Genomic DNA, 16,764 nt, shown 5'->3' on the forward strand with positions numbered 1-16,764 from the left:
GGTGGGCGTTCAAGACAGAATTCCTGCCAACATTCATGTCATTTCACATTCCCCCAGGTTGTTCCTTTCTCCCTCCATCTGCCAGGTTTTCTCTTCAGCAGGCACAGATTGTCCCCAGGTCTTAAACCACAGTCTGATGAGAGAGGCCAGTCCAGGTGGTCCAGAGGTACACCGCTCAGGTTCTGGGAGAGAGAAATTGCAGATCTCCATGTCCAAGGTAGGGCTCAGGCAGACCAGACCTGAGCTGTTAAGCTCACACCCGAACATCAGATTTTAAAGGGAACATTGACAAGCTAGAGTGGCAGTATCTAAAAGGCTCCCTGATTATTACTGAGCTTTTCCTGATTTGAGGTAAAGTGAGAAAAACAAGAACAATGTGATAATTTTTCCACTGAGCAAAAAAAATATTCAGTTTAAAGGAGTGTCCTTCATTTCAAATTCCTGGACTTCCTCATTTCATTATAGTTGTTATTAAAAATATCATTTACTTTATAAAATTATGGCCACTGAAGGCAGAATATGTGTGTGTTAAATGCGTTTAATTATATGTATAATTATTATATAATTATAAATGTATGTCTCTATATAAATGTGTATTATGCGTAACAGAGAGAGAGAGAGAGAGAGAGAGAGAGAAATTGCCTTAACTGGCAAAATAAAAGACCTGTAACCACCTCGCGTATGAAATCCCAAAATCTGGAAATGGCCAACCTAGCTAGAGTGTTCCCCAAAAACAAACATCACAAACAACAGCCAGATGGTTAAGAGTGTAGACCATGGATTCAGGCAAACCCACATCTAACTCTAGCCCTGCCTTTTAGCCATCAACAAACAATCTGAGAATTAGTTTCCTCTCCTGAAAAAGGCAGAGGCTAACGATGCCTTCTTAATGACTCTTATGAAAGTTAAGTGAATGTATGCTGAATACTGCCAAATGCTTAGCGCCGAGTCCAGCACACAGGATATACTGTGTTAGCAGTGACTGCTGTGATTGTGTTAATAGGGGGTCAGAAACCATAGCATAGGAGCGGGAGCTACCTGCATAAGCGGTCCCTCCATGAAGCTAGGTCAGTTATTTGAAGGTTAAGGTTGAGAGAACAGGTTCGAGAACTGGGCTGGCCGCTTGCATTCCGAATGGAGCCTGGCAGTGGCTGATCGTCATGTAAATGTATGCAGACATGCAAAAAAGACCGCCCCTGCTGACCGGGAGCCCACTGCCCATCAGACAGATTGCCCAGGACTTCTCTTGCTGTGCTCGCCTCATTCTCCTGTGATGAAATGAAGCTGAGACATTAAAGCAGATGAGGCAAGACTCCACGGTTAGGAGGGTCCTTGGAGAGGTGACATGTAAGAGAAACCTGTGAGGAACCTGGCTTTTTCCTAAAGGCAAGAAAGCCCGTGCGCAGCGACCTGTATGTTGGCCTAAAAATCTTTAAAGCAGCTAAAATGCATCCTCTTAGCAGTGAGAAAAGATCGGCAGATGGGGGAGGTTGAAAGATGAAAAAAGGGAGCAGAGAGTCGAAACTGCAGGACGCACCTCAGGATGAATAGGAAGTGTCTGATTTATCATCCCAAAGTCAGCCAAATGTGGCTTTTCCTTTTTACTCTTAAGAATTCTGCCTCGTGTCCATAACCGCCTATACGACCCATATTTCTCCTTTCCCCTTAGGGATGCCTGGCACCATATCAGGCTTTCTTGCCTCCCCCAAGTCTCAATCCTTAGCTAGTCGTGATGCCCCGAAACCTCGGGAGGGGTTCTGCACACCTCAACATTTTGCATGGGGAGCTATCTCTCATGCAAAGCTATCTGGCAGACTCTTAGATTTTTTTTTTATCAAAGCCAGAGCAGCTCAGAGGAGTGTGTGCTGGTCTCCCCGCATAGCAGAGCCAATTCCTCTAAAAATAGCTTTCTTCCAGAGAACCCACAGTGAGATGGTTCACTGCAGATTTTCCTCGAAACTGAGCCCCCACCAATGGCACCGTTCTTGCTGCTCCCTAACGTTTCTCTGAACCAGCTCCAGCCTCCAGCAGGGATAGATTCTGGGAAGAGCCAGAGACTCACAGGCTCCTCTCCCCTGTCATCATCAGTCCACCTGGATCCTCAAGGCGGTAGAGGGACCATCTGTACCTCAAGTCCCATCTTAATCTCTGTCCTGTCTTCTCTCGTATCTGCTCCATACCCCCACAGAGTGTCATCCCGTGTCTCATGCCCCCCGCTATAGCAGGTAATTTTTTTTTTTTTTGATGGAGAAAGGCTGTAGATAGGCTTAAAGGTCAAGTCCTACATGGAAGCATCTAGAGGCAAAGTACCCCGCTTTCCACCTAGCCTTCCCCTACCCCATTGTTTATCTGGAGTGGGGAGACAGCTACTTACCAAAAGCAAACATTTCCCCATTACACTGGTCACCAGGGGACTTAAAAAAGAGAGAGAAAGAACTGAAAAACAAAAACAAAAATGCATCTGACAGAACGAGAGGGCCGAAGGGCTTTGGAAATCATTGACATCAGTGATTCTTAAAATGTTCCGAGAACACAGGTTTCTCGGGTCTGTCACCTGGAAGGAGGTGAGATGGGTGGGGGGTGGGGGCTGGGGGGCAGGCGGCATGAAAGGGAAGCCAATCGGGCAGCAGAATCATTAAGAATAGAGCCTCGGGGCAAAGAGTCCTGGGCGTGAATCCTGGTCCAGCCGCTTTGGGCGCGTTTCTTTATCATTTCCTGCCTCACTCAAGTCTCCCCTTTGTAAAATGCAGCTCATGGTACATGCTAGAGATTTCTGTGAAGATTAAATACCATTTGCATGTAGAAAAGTAGCTCAGTGTTAGGAAGCTACCAAATGGAATCTAAAAAGAAAAACTCATACACACACACACACGATGTGATGGAACGATTAGTCTCACATTCCCATACTATTTTCCATTCATTTCTTTTTAGAATGAAAAAAAAAAAATGTTCTCTGTCAGAGGCACATGGGCATATGCGTGTAGTAAGAACCAGTCCGGCTCTGCGTCCGCCCTTTGTCCGTAGGCAATGCCAGGCGTTCTGCACAGTGGGTTAAGGATCATTCAGGTCTTATACACCCACGTTCCTCATCTTTGCTGTGACCAAACACATAAACTCAGTAGCAGAGTCTAGGATTCACTGCCTTTCTGAAGAACCACCAGCAGGAGCAAAGGTGAAGAGAAAGGGCAGGAAGACAACTTGGGTGGGAACCTTCCCCCTTCAGCCCTGTTCCAAGCACAGGCAAGCATCGGGAGCTGAACCTCTGGGCTCTGGGTTGTTTTCTGGTCTCCCACCAAATGGCCCAGGATGACTTTGGAGAAGGATAAACGTGAATTCCCTTTCTTCAGCAGAATATAGACATCTTAGACAGTTCCTAAGTCAAGGAAAGAGCAAGAGAGATGGGAAAGACGAGAACCATTGTAAACTCTCACGAGGGTGATTTCTTTGGGGAAGCAGTTTAGCCTAGTGATTAAGAACACAGATATTTGATTCAGACCAATCCGGGTTCAAGTCCAGGCTCTGCCATTTACTCACAACCTGTCGGGTAGGCAAATTGGCCTCTCTGGACCACGATGTCTTTATCTGTAAACTGAATATAGTAACAATACCACTCGCTTTGTGGTATTGTTGAAGGAGTAAAATAAGCCAGTGAGTGGAGATCACGGTGCCTGGCGTGCAGAAAGCCCTCGGTAGGTGGTAGCTGTTCATTCGTCTTTATCACCGCCGCATCCGCACCGCCACCGTGGGCCAGCCCAGCTCCAGGACCTCTTTGCCAGGCCACTCGCAGCCACGCCCCTGCACGTGCCGTGCCCCTGCCAGTCTCTCTGGCATCATGTTGACTTATGTATTGCTAGAAATATATCATGTTCAGTCACATGTTTGCAAATGACAGATCATTAAGGAAGCGCTGAGAAACTAGGGCAAATCAATACAGAGCTGAACCCCTATCAGATGTTCCCATTGTTTTTACTGGTGCCAGAAGATGCTCAGATGTTTGATTTGTGTGTTTGTTTTTACGCTAGTTCTATTAAATCAGTTTACAGCCCGAAGAATGTTTGCCAGACAAAGAAAGACATATGTGCCACTTAAGAAGGACCTAAAACAGCTGTTGGCTTCAGACACATCCCTAAGTGTGATAGCTTTTGCTGTTGTTAATGTTTCTTTTTGTCCTTCACACTGAATTTTTGTCACTGGGAGTATGGATCTTTGCACGCTTGTCCCAGACTGTAGGACTGGGCAATGCGTAAAAGCCACCAGGGATACCTGCTGTGTGGACACCTTGTGTGCTCACATGTGTGCGTGTTCACACGCACACAGCAGCCTTTCTCCCCGATGGAAGGGCCATCTGCCTGAGCATGAGCACAGGCAATGACTAAAAGAGTGGAGATGCCTCAGCTCCAGACGGTATTCAGCAGAGCTCCGTGATGGAGTCTTGGGGCCTTCAAACTGGATGAACTTGAGTTCGAGTCCCAGCTGTAGCTCCTCCTGGCTTTGTGAATTTGGACAAGTGATTTGACATCTCTGAGCCTCAATTTTCTTGTGTTTAAAGTGGGGATGGTATTAAGGAGTGAATAGGACCGGCCTCTTAGAGGCGCCTGCCTTCTAAGCACCTGATTGTCCTTGCCATCCCCACCCTCGCCTTTGCTTCACGTTTGATGCGCGGACTATTCACAACTACCCACCCCCACCCCAGGTAAACTCTGATGTTTCCTGGGGCAAGGTCGACCCACATCCCCTGGCCTGGGCATTTCATTGGGCTCGGAGGTCCAGCGAGTGGCCACAGCAGCATGTGAAAGCGGAGAGACGGTGGAGACAGGGCCCTGCCCAGGTGCGCAGCCTCAGGACACCGGGCGTCCAGCGGCGCCCCTGCCGGGGTTAACAGGCTCACATTGGAATTTTTTGTTCTTTGTTCAAAAGTCACACCTTTGCACTCTATTTCATCCATTATACGCATTCACATCTGGATCCCATCTTCCCTCAACTACAGCCTTTTTACAAAATATCTACCTCTGCCGAGAGGTAGATATTTTCTCAGAAGGAGCACTGAGGTCTCAACCCTTTAATTTCTCAGAAGTAGCACTGAGGTCTTAACCCTTTAAACTTTTCTGTGACTTTGGGAAAGCCACATTAGTCTCTGGGCCTCAGTTTCTCCATTTTCAAAAAGAGGGGCGGCATTTCCAGTGATTAGAAACAGACGTTGGTTCTGCCCCTTACTAGCTCTGTTACTGTAGATAGCTGTTTAATCTCTAGGTTGTACTTTCCTCATCCATAAAATGGGCCTTATAAGTATAAGGATTAAAAGAGATAATAGACGCAAATCAACTCGACTCCATAAAAGGAACCCTTCCTGTATGGTTCCGTCATGCGCCATCTCGAGCCAGTCTTTTATCACCCGATGATTAAACCCTCAGGGCACAGTTATAACCTCCTGCTCATTGATTCATCCCTTTAGCCTCGCACCCATCCCAAAAGTGGGAGTCGGTTGATTATGACGTGCACAGACAGCCAGCTCACTCACACCCAGCGCTGACCTGACTTACGTAGGCTCTTGGCCCACAGCTGGGGGCAGTGGGTCTTCTTGCCGTGGCCGAGGGAGGCACCATTGTTAATAAGCAGGGGCTCTCTCCACGGGCCTCATCCAGCTGCAGTCCCTTGCCCAAGTGAACCACAAGATTCTGGAGGGCATTTGCCACCTGACTGGCAGCCTCAGAGACCCGCAGAGCTGCCGCCTTGGCTGAGAAATCCCTGCTGAACTCTGCTCATCTGGAAAACGAGAACGTCCTTGGAACTTCTCAGTCAAGGCAGCCTGCCCTAAGTCTGGGGCCTCGGCAGGCGGCTGCACCCAGTAGTCCACGGCCTCTGAGACCTCGCGGCATGCTTTTGTGGCGCACCATGAGCCCGCCAGGACCCTGTCCAGCCAGTCTGTGCCCTTGTGCCCAGCAGAGCACGCTCCCGCCCCCTCCAGCAGGCCAGAGGCTTCCCTAACAGACAACGGCAGTTTCACGTGTAGACTCTCTTCATCCAACAGCCAGGAATGATCGGTCCTGATGCTCCCTCTCGCCTCTCACCCACCCTTCCTCTTTCTCCCCCGTCTCCCCCTTCCTTTATCGTGGAGAGTGATTTGTCTGTGTTATGGGTAGGCCTGACAAACCATTCCACATTAGCAGCAGAGATGTTGTTTGAAACGGGAAAATTGCTGGCAAACTGCTCCATTAGTGGTTCCAGTAACAAATACTCTGTTCCCCCAATGAAGATGAGATCGCAGAGGCACAAATTAATACGACTGTCTCCCCCACTCTACAGCAGGGATTACTCTTCAAGACGAATGGGCTCATCCCAGCCAGAAATGTGCCTCCACTCAATGCAGCCTCTGAGGGAGCCGGTTCCTCCTGTCTCTTCCTCCGCCTCCCCCCACCTCTCCCCACACACACCTTTTTTTTTTTTTTTTTGTCTTCCTAGCCGAGGGTTTGGGGGAGCATCCATGCCAGATGAGGAAGTGATGAAAAGATCCACAACTTGGAGACAAGGGAGATGGATGAGGGGGAGATGCTGAGTCCTCAGCTCGGGCCTGGGCGTCATTCATCACCTCTAATAGAGCACCCCGCCTCTCGCTCAGGCCTCTTTCCCACCACACCTGTTCCTGCTGACAGGAAGTCATTTGAGAGATGAAAGAATAAAGAATGGAAATGCTCACTTGCTCCCCGCGGCCCTTTCTCTTCCAAGGAAGCCCTGGGCCTGCCGCCTCTCTTGTCTTTCCAGAGTAATAGGAGAGGAGGCATTTCAAGAAAGTCAGTAAGATGGCAAAGCCGTAGATCCGAGCAGCAGCCCAGGGGAGTGGTCCAGGTGGGTCCCCCGAGGCCTCCAGGATGTCAGGGAGCCAGTTTCATCAATGTCAGACTGGGACCAAAGGACTCGAAGGTTCTTTCTCCACCATGTTAGAACAGCCAATTGAAAAACCCAGAAACAAATTTTTTAATTTTTTGAATCATTATGACGCACACCTAAAACTAATATAATGTTATATGTCAATTATACCTTTAAAAAAAAAAGAGGGAGGGAGGGAGGGAAGGAAGGAAGGAAGGAAGGAAGGAAGGAAGGAAGGAAGGAAGGAAGGAAGGAAGGAAGGAAGAAAAACAAACCCAGAATGCAGTCCACCATTGTCATTTCTGCCTCTGCGGAAACCCGTTAGCGGTGTGGTCAAGTTTTATCTGAATAAGTGACACACTTCCATAGAAGCATTGCCAGCCCAGAGCCCACGTCTTCTCTTCATCCCTTTGACTTTTTCAGCATTCTGGTTACTTCCTAAGGCTTTTTCTGAGGGAGCTGGCTGCCTCCAAAACCAGATAAGCAAGAACCAAATCTCCTCAAGGAGGAAGCATCTTGTCTAGCTCTCTCCAAGAGGAGTCAGACCCCGGACCGGGTGTTCCGTACCCCAGAACATGGGTCTTTGGCTCTTCGGTGTTTGCCTGGCCTCCTGTGACCAAGGATCTGTGCCATGTGATGCGAGACCACTCCGTCCCCGCGGCCGCGGCCGTCGGCCCCGCCGGTGGATGGGTGGGTGGCTAACTGACTCCTGTCTGCTCTGCTTCCCAGACGCCTGGAGCAGAACTCCATCCGCGCCATCCCTGCCGGAGCCTTCACCCCGTACAAGAAGCTGAAGCGCATGTGAGTTTCCCCTGGGGGGAAGCGGGCCCACGCGTGTTCAGTTTGGGGGATAACGCGTCGCGTGTGTGGTGGCAGCCCGCTCGGATGGCAGGCCGTATCGCGTTCCTCCTGCTCGGTTCAGGGTCAGACCTGGCACGCCCACCGGAGGCTGGAGGCAGGGTTCGGCAGCGTTGTGTTCCCATGGGGGGTGTGTGCGTTTCCGGTTTCGGCGCTCTGGGTGGGAGTGGAGCTCGGTTGGCCTAAACCGCCCCCCCCCACCTTTTCTATTGTCCCCTGGCTTTGGAGCTGTGGACGCAAAGTAGGCGTCTCAGTGGGGATGTGGCAGCGGCCCCGTGTCGCTCTACAGCACTGTCACCAGCCTTCCTACGACCGTGCACACATTCGCGTAACACACTCAGCGAGCATCCACTGCGCGCTAGGAGCGGCGCCGGGCCCGCTCTCGCGGAGCCTCCGCCCTCCAGGGGGAGGAAGGACGCAGAACACTAGCCGGGTGAGCACTAGACACCGCCGCACTAGAAAGTGAGACGAAGGGAGGAGAGTAGAGAGTGGCGGCGGGTGGTCCGCGGGAGGGTTTGCCCGTGGAGGCCTCTGTGCAGGGGACCCGAGCGAAGGAAGGGAGCGAGTCATGACAAGGCCTCGGGGAAGGACGCAGAAGGCGTGTGCGTGGGGGCGGGGGGGCGGGGACAGCGAGGCCGGCACGGTGCTGGGCAGGTCGGCAGGGCCCGCCTCCCCTGGACCCTCGCGACCCTGGCGAGAGCTCCTGTTCTTTCTAAGTGAGAGGAGGAGCCTGGGAAGGTTCTCATCCTCCAAACGACTTGCCCATGGTGATGCCCAAGGTCCCCTTTACCCTCCTCGTAACCGATATCGCTGCCACCGCTACGCCCTACTAATCCCGGGTGACACCAGCACTGCTCCCCCTGCCCCGCCGCGGCGTGGCCCTCCTCCCCGCCATCGTGACGACTTCGTCGGCACCGCCCTTCCCCACCGCATGACTGCCCGGAGCACTGTTCCGGGAGTCCCCCGGAGCTGGGCGCTCTGAAGGGCGGCTAGTAGGATTCAGAACTGGCCCGTCCATTGGTGTCGTAGATCCCAAGAATCTGGGAGGAAGACACCAGTCCCGCTTCCAGACTAAGAAATCGTTTATTACAGCCCAATAGTCAAGACACTGTTTTCCTTGCCCTTACTTGCTCTCTCTGGCCTACGCAGAGGAGACAGAGAAGGCAAGTAGACATATGCATGGATTTGTTCTCGTCCACTCCAGCCTGATTCATTGGTCTCCCTGGAGGAGCAGGGCCTACATTAAAGAGGTTAAGTGCCTGCTGACTCCTTTTATGTTAAAAATAAACATCCCCACGAAACAGTGGCATTGGTAGGCTTTACCCTCAGATCTCAGGAAGCCAGCTTCCGATCTCTCTGGAAATCCAAACCAAACAAGATTTTCTCCTGGTACAATTCCAGAAGGAGAAACCAACATAATGAGCCAGCCCTAAGCACGTTCTTCTTCCCTCTCTCTGGCAGCTTTCCTGCGGAGGAGCTGTATAAATACAGGCCTTAATATTTAAAACCTTGGGCCATTAATCTCCCGGGCTCCCTGCTTCCCCACTCACTCTCCATACCCCCACCCCAATTCATTTTTAAAGCCCAGCTTGATTATACAGCCAGATAGTAATTTCAGTGAAAAATGACAAGTTCAGTCACTGCCCCAACCTATAGCTCTTGCATGATTTAAGTTACTGCTCTAATTTTTTGTAAAGTCCAGGTAATTTAGAGCTTGGCTGTGTTTTACTGTCCTTTCTCCATCCTGTTGGACTTGCCATGATCTGTGCATTCGAAATTCATAAGGCCTTCTCAACCACGAGCTAGAAAGTAAATTTAATTTTTGATCACTTGTGATGTTATCGATTGATACTTATGATGATGCCCTCCCTCTCCCCCAAGGGGGATGGTAGGAGAGGAGAGAGACCCCTAAAAAACTTTTCAACTTAATTGAACTTCAGAAACCCTGACTGACAGGTTGAAGGCTTGGGAAAAGCGTAGGGTTCTCGGTGAGAACGGGTTTTAAAACCCTGAGCGTGAATTCCTCCTAGGGGCACATGGCCAGTCTATCTCTCATATCTAAAGAAAATGCGTTTCCAGCTGTGAATGAACCACAGCCTTCTCATATCTCTAATGCTAAGGATTCGTCCCGAATGAATGGCTTTGTCCCCACCTATTGTTAGTAGTCACCTTAGTATAAAAATACTTCCAGGTAGAAACCAGCATCAAGGCGGAGAAGCTCGGGAAAGCGGGCAGCGCCAAAGAAGACCGCTCCGTCTCGAGGGGTTGGGCGACTGGCAGCTCCGGCGCGTGAGGACAGACCTGAGTTGCTTGGCCAGAGTGGCACGTCGGGTTCTCTGTTCGCATGACGGCAGGGAGAGTGGTGGCCCGCGGGCTCCGGCACATCCTAGCGTCACACGCTTTATTTCCAACTTGGCCCCCATAGGCACTAGAATTTGCCACCCTTGTCCTGAACAGTCTTGGAAAGGCCACTCCCTCTCGTTTGTAAGTCCCAAGAGACGTGAGTGGGTCTGAGACTGACCAGGGCCTAGAACACTGTGGCCTAATATGACTCAGGGACCCCCTGCATGGGGACCTCCAGGAGATTGGTGACATACACAGGTTTCTAACCCCAGTTCCCCAGCTGACCAATTCAGATTCTCTGTGAGTGACGTTTCAAAGTGTGAGAACCACTGGTCGAGAGTGACTCAAAAGCCTAGAGTCCGCTCTGGGACCACCCCGATGTGGGTTGGGAGGGGTCAAGCCTGGAGATCAGTGGGCACCTAAGGCTTTTCCCAGTCTGCCTTCCTGTCCAGTGCCACTGTGTTCTGCGTCTATCATAGTAAGTACCAGCTCTATGCCCCGCAGTCACTTGGGTCCTTCACCCCACCGGGCTCCTGGTCCCTTCCTGCAGGACGAGGACGAAAGGACCGCCAGGGCCGGCTCCCAGCCAGTCCACCACTTCCCCAGTTTCCGCTCCCCACCATCTCCAAAACCACGAGACGTCCCCCCTTGTGCTGTAGAGAGGGGTACATCCCAGAGTCTAGCTGGGGACTGAGCACCAGTTTGCCCTCACAAAGCTGAGGCGGATGGCTCCTCCACTGATCACAGAACTTCCTGTGCTAGAGGTCTAAGTACCTTGAAGGGACAATCCCGGGATCAGGGGGAAAATAAGTTACTCTCACTAGTCTGATCTGAACACAGACCTCGCAGGCTCGTGTGAAATGCCTTGCGAGGCAGCCACGCTGAGGGCAAGCAAGATTAGGATAATCCGGGGCATTTGCTTGTTAAGACCCTTATACAAAAATGGAGTGCCGAAGAAAAGCCCAGTGTAAGCTGATGAGTTTGCAAGCACGATCTGTGGATTTGTTGGAAGCGATCTCGCCAGCTAAAGGGATAAGCTCGACAGCTGTGCCTATGAAGCCTTAACCTGTGAAGTATCTTTCAATGTACCGGCTTTGGAAGCAAAGAGGAAAGGGAGCAGAGGCTTAGCCAAAGGGGGTTGCAGGCCCTTTTGAAGACTGTTAGAAGGAGAGAAACTGGCTGGAGGAATGTGCTTAGGAGGTGGGCTGGCTGGGGAGTCTGGCCTCCCTGGAGGCCGTTGCTTCAGAAGCTGCGGTATTCCGGTGCCTCCTCCTCTTGACCCTCCAAGACCCCAGCTCCCCACCTCCTGCATAAAAGCAAAGACCCATTTACCAGAGAGGCCTCTTGTCACTGGAACTTGGAGCATCTCCCTTCCAGGGGCAGGAGCCCAGAGGCCATCCCTGAGCTAATGACTCTGAGAGAAAGTCTTCCCCCTCCGTGATGTGCCGTGAGCAAACACTGGAGGCCGGGTGCTCAGAAGTCCCTGGGGTGTGAGGAAGAGCCAGGCCTTCGGCACCAGCCAGGCCAGGTCAGTGCATCCGCACGCAGCATCCCCCTGGCCCTGATTGTTCCGGAGCCCTGCTCATTGCTACCCTGGCCTTGCTCCTGTCTGAGGAGCACCACCTCTGACAAATGTCTCAAAGCCGTCCCCTAAGACTCTCCCGATGTGCTTAGCTGCACGGCCTGGAGGACGCGCCGGGCCAGACAGAGCCTCACGTCACTGCTCAAAACCTCCTTGCGGATCAGGGAGGAAAAGTCACTGGGGAGATGAAATGACTCAGGACTTTTGAGGAGAAAAATAAGCATTTGCCGAGGCATGAAGTAGATGATGCTTAGAGGACCCTGCCTGTGTTCGGCTGAGGCTGCTTTCTGCTTTATGCTGTTACTGCCTGGCGATGTGTCCTAGACAAGCCCTGATTTGACTAGGCGCAGTTTCCCACCTACAAAACGAAGGTCCACATGTGCAAAGCCATGAGATGCCACGGGCAGACGTGATTTGAAAGCCAAGAAGAGTGATGCAAATGTAGCATGTTTTATCATGAAGCAGTCGAACCGAAGGGTCCGTAAGCCCCTTCTCTTGCACTATGAATAAATAAAATGAAGTGATTAATTCTCACCACTTTGAATGCCTGAACCGCTTCGGTCACACTTAGGAATGGCCTCAGTACTGCTCCAAGCCATGTCCTCAGACTCTCCCATTAATGTTTTTAGAGACATCAGCAAGAATCAGATCTCGGACATCGCTCCAGATGCCTTCCAGGGTCTGAAATCACTCACGTCACTGTAAGTGGGGAGCAGAGTCGTGGGAGGTGGCGGGGGGGTGGGGGGGGAGGGGGATGTGGCTGTATTTTTCAGGAAGTATTTATCAAGGCTTTATGTTCCCTTACACACATGTGGCAACTGGTAAAAGAAACAAATATTTCTCCAGGGGAGATTGATTTTGGAGAATATTTCTACAACCCAAATGCATTATTTTTATTGATTAAGTGCCCGGCAACCTTCCCAGTTATTGGCTTTTAATTCGAATGCATCTTCTATTCTAACTGCGGGCCCCCCTCCCACCCCACAGGTTTCGCAGTGCCCTCTGGGGAGATGGAGGAATTGTATGTAATGTCTGCTTATGACTGACTTGCCCGTTTTCTCCGTGAATGTGGCCTTGTCAAGGGAGCAGCCAATTTTCTTCCCCCGAATTTCAGACTTTTTCTCCAAACCAACCTCATGGCCATTGTGTGAGAAAGCATCAACCCCATCCTACATGCCATTACAGTAATTGGAAAAACCGGCAGTACTTACTGAGCACTTACTGTGTGCTAGGTACTATTCTAGGAGTCTTGCAAGTCTCATCCTCACAACGACCTGTAATAGAGAATCTGTCCTCATTTACGTACGGTCAAAGAAAGTGGGTGATCTGAGCTCCACGCAGACTGGGTTTTTATCTGTTTTGATCCTGGCTGCATCTCTCTGGCACCTCAGACAGTACCTAGCACATAGTTATCGTGCAAAAGAAATCTTGGCAAATAAATAAATGTAATTTATCTTAAGTCCACAGTAGTGAGTGGGAGAGGCAGGATCTGGAGCGAAGCAGCCTGACTCCAGAACCCACAGTCCTTATGCTTTGCTGCGCCTTGAGGTAATGTGGAAAGTAAACCTAAGATATGGCATCGATTGGTATTATTTATATCATTTGGTGACCTGCCCACCCAGGCAAGAGCGAGGATGCTTTGCCTCTCTGTGCAACCTGTTTGCCTAATTAATGAGTGTGCAGGTAACAAGAAACACGTCCCCCCCACCCACCCCGCCACCTGGCCCCATCCCACTGGGAATGGGCTGAACATGGGGAATTCTCTAGATTCAGCTATTGCCTGCTGCTTGCAGAATAAATTAGTTTCATTTATCGGATAGAACATCTGGCTGGGATATCAAAGACAGGATTGTGTGTGAGATTAGTGTCTGCTTATTGTGCCGACGATCACAGAGGAGAAGGGAGAGCGGCTGTCTGCCACCAGGATCCCGTCCCTGCCCCCGCCATGCTGTTCCCTCGTCTGGCTTCCCCCAGTGGGGATTTGGGAACAGTCTGAAGACAGTGAGGTGCTTCTGGCCTTGCAGGAAAAGACATTCAAAATATGGTTGCCAAATATGAAATTGGCATGCCACTAGCCAATTCTGAAATATATATACTAGGGCACTATTTAAGTGAAATGCCTCTCACCATCAATTTACGCATTCATCCATTCAGTAGACAGCTACAGGGCACCAAGTGGTACCCTAGGGACTGAGAATGGGCCAGTGAACTGGACCGGCAAGACGCCTGGTCTCGTGGATCTTCGAACACAAACACACACAATCCAAACTTAGGAGCAGCCAAGGTAAAGGGCAGGAAAGCCTTTCCCCCGTACCTGTTCATTCATTCTTTCAACAGTAGTGTTTGTGTTCAGTTCTCAGCTCTAGGGACCCAGCCATGAACAAGCCACGTAATGTCAGCACACACAGGGAGCCTATATTCGAGAGGGCTCAGAAAATGGCTAAAATAAATAAATATTTAACCAATATAACATGGCAAGTGAAAAGCGAGAAAGAAATAAAAAATAGGGCGACAGGTACTGAAAAACGTTAACCAGAACATTCAGGAGAAAATTCCCAAGGAAGAGATGCTTGAGCTCAACCCCAAGAGAGGTAAAGCAGGCAGTCAGGGGACGACCTTGAGGGGAAGCCAGATGGTTCTACGCCCAGAAGCCCCGAGGGGGAGCCCCAGCCCATGTCAGCCTGCTGGAGAGTGGTTTTGACCCCTAGGCTTTGAGATGTCCCATACAGACTCGCGATGGGTGATGCAAGAACCCCCTCCCCCAGACCCCTGGCCCCGCTTCCCCACCAGCTTCCGGTAAATAGAAGTCCGGACGTCAGCACAGAGGAGCAGACAGTGACATTACTGAGTCGGCACAGGGCACAGTGAGCAGTGGGACATTAATATGAATTACAAATGTGAGCCTGAGCCATCATGCTGACTTTTATTTAGTCATTAATTTGTTGAAACGTTAATGAAACACACCCGCAGGCTGAGCGAGACACTCACTCTTCACTCCTGGTGGCTTCTGCAAAATGGGGGGTTTGGCTGATCGCTCCCATTTACCATCTCCTCATCCCAACATTTTGCCTCCCGAAAGAGACATAGCAGCCCGAATGTTGCATTCAGAGTGCTTCAGGGCCCAGGAGGGAGAAGGAAGGAAGGAGAGAAAGAAGGAAGAAAGGAAGGAGGGAAGGAGGGAAGGAAGGAGGGAGGGAGGGAAGGAAGGAGGGAAGGAAGGAAGGAAGGCCTCTTTAGCTCAATTTCCTACATCTCAGGTGAGGCTGGCTCCAAGAAATGGCGAAGTCTGTGCCATGGGTGACAGCAAAAAGGGGCCAGAGTGTCCTCAGTGGCTGCACTGAAGACCAGCAGGGCCCTGGGCACCGGCCGGGAAGGCTGACCCAGCAGGCTTCCTCTCCGAGCTTCACAGTCGCCAGAGACCAGCTCACAGATAGGAGACCCAGGGCGAGGGATGCCGCAGGCCGAGAGAGGGAGGGTTAGACGAACTCGGAGTTCCTGGGTTCCTGCAGCTCAGAGGACAGGAAAAGGGGTCGGGGTGTAGCAGCCGCCATTCCTCCGAGGTAACGGCTCCTTGTTCCCCGCCCCCGAGAGCCAGCCCTCGACTCAGCAGTCCCTGAGCCATCTGGACGGGACCCTGATTCCCAAAGGCCTGTCGACATGGATGATGAAAGGACGCAGCTTAGGAATTCCTAGGACACAGTGAGGTGTTACAAGGAAGCGTTCCGTAGGCTGGGCTCAGCCTGATCAATACCCGCTGAAGACGACGAGGCGCGGGGCCAGCCAGCTGCCCACACGTCTTATTTATTGCTGGGGTGTGAGTCATGTGAGCCGCTCAGGGAGGCACTACACGGGGACTGCTGCTGCCTGCTGAGGGTTATGTACTGAGCCGGGGTGCCCAGGCGCGGAGCAGGATGGAGGCCCCCTCTCCTCGCCTCCCAGGCCGCCTGCTGCCCCCACCCCGGCCCCTGGGGGCACTTGCCTGCTGCCTCACTGGTAAGGAGAAGGGACGAGGTGGACCAGGAAAGGGGACACTCTGAGGGTCCGTCCCCCCGGATCTGGCCGAGGCGACGGCTCCTGCAGGAGCGGGTCCCAGCGGCCCCGCACGTGCGGTGATCGCCGTCTGCTCTGCTCTTTTCCAGGGTGCTCTATGGGAACAAGATCACTGAGATCGCCAAGGGGCTGTTCGACGGGCTGGTGTCCCTGCAGCTGCTGTGAGTAGGAACTCTGTCACTGTTTGTGTCGCGGGGACTGGTCGCAGGCTCTTTCCTGCAAACTTTGAGCCGTGCTCTGCAGAGTTCTTCTTTTGACTTTACACACACCAAAAAGGAGAGAAAAAAAAATCTGAGCTGCTCACCCCTCACCTTCGTCACTTCTTTTTGGTAGAAGGAGAGCCAGGAGTTGGGCGAGGGAGGCCAAGGTCAATGTGAACACAGCGGAATGATGTTCAGGAGCCCGGCTCAGGCGTGAGCACTGACCATAGGTTTAGGGGCTGGAAATGAAGCCAGAGTCGAATCCTGCAAGGGGCAGCATCTCGCAGACGTGCGCTAGGGGTGCAGTGAACAAAAACATCCACACACCAAGTTCCAGTACTAAAGCGGAAGCAGACCTGCTGAAAGGCAGGTGACCTTGAGGAAGCGTGGGGGCGGAGGTGAAATAATTAGAGAGACGCGTAATCAGTCACCAGTATGACTCTATCTGGGTAAGATATGGCTGAGTGGGAAGTGTTTATTTAATTTAAAGGAAGATTTGTTGCCGTGAATTTTAAGCTCTGGGATTATTTATTTGCATTTATTTCATTCCAGTCATTTGAGCTTAAATGTTTGAAGAAGATAATTGAACTCTGATGTGGAGAGGCAAGGAAAGGAATTTAGCTCATCCTGTATTTTAAGATTTCGCGATGGGGGAGAATTATCTCTGGTTCATGAGTAGGCAGCTGTAGCATCTGCGCGCCTGTACCGTGGATGTGGGAGTGTGCGTGTGTGCACGCATGTGTCCGTGTTTGCTGCGGGTCTGCATCATGATTCCGATTGATATTAGGACTTGATCTTGAAAATCTTGTCAGCAATGGAGAATACCAAGTCTCAGAAAACCGAGTGACTCATTGTCAGTCGCACAGC

General features: G+C 51.3%; 1 protein-coding gene across 2 annotated transcripts in view; it reads left to right on the plus strand.

The window, feature by feature from the left end:
• SLIT3 (slit guidance ligand 3) overlaps positions 1-16,764 on the plus strand; it is a 583,670-nt gene that overhangs the window by 488,348 nt on the left and 78,558 nt on the right. For both annotated transcript variants that reach the window (XM_036224942.1, XM_036224941.1), the window contains 3 exons: positions 7,594-7,665; positions 12,277-12,348; positions 15,787-15,858. In XM_036224942.1, the coding sequence (XP_036080835.1) occupies positions 7,594-7,665; positions 12,277-12,348; positions 15,787-15,858 (216 nt within the window). The remainder of the gene's footprint in view (positions 1-7,593; positions 7,666-12,276; positions 12,349-15,786; positions 15,859-16,764) is intronic.

This window comes from Rousettus aegyptiacus, unplaced genomic scaffold, assembly GCF_014176215.1.
Source record: "Rousettus aegyptiacus isolate mRouAeg1 unplaced genomic scaffold, mRouAeg1.p scaffold_m13_p_7, whole genome shotgun sequence".
NCBI lineage: Eukaryota > Metazoa > Chordata > Mammalia > Chiroptera > Pteropodidae > Rousettus > Rousettus aegyptiacus.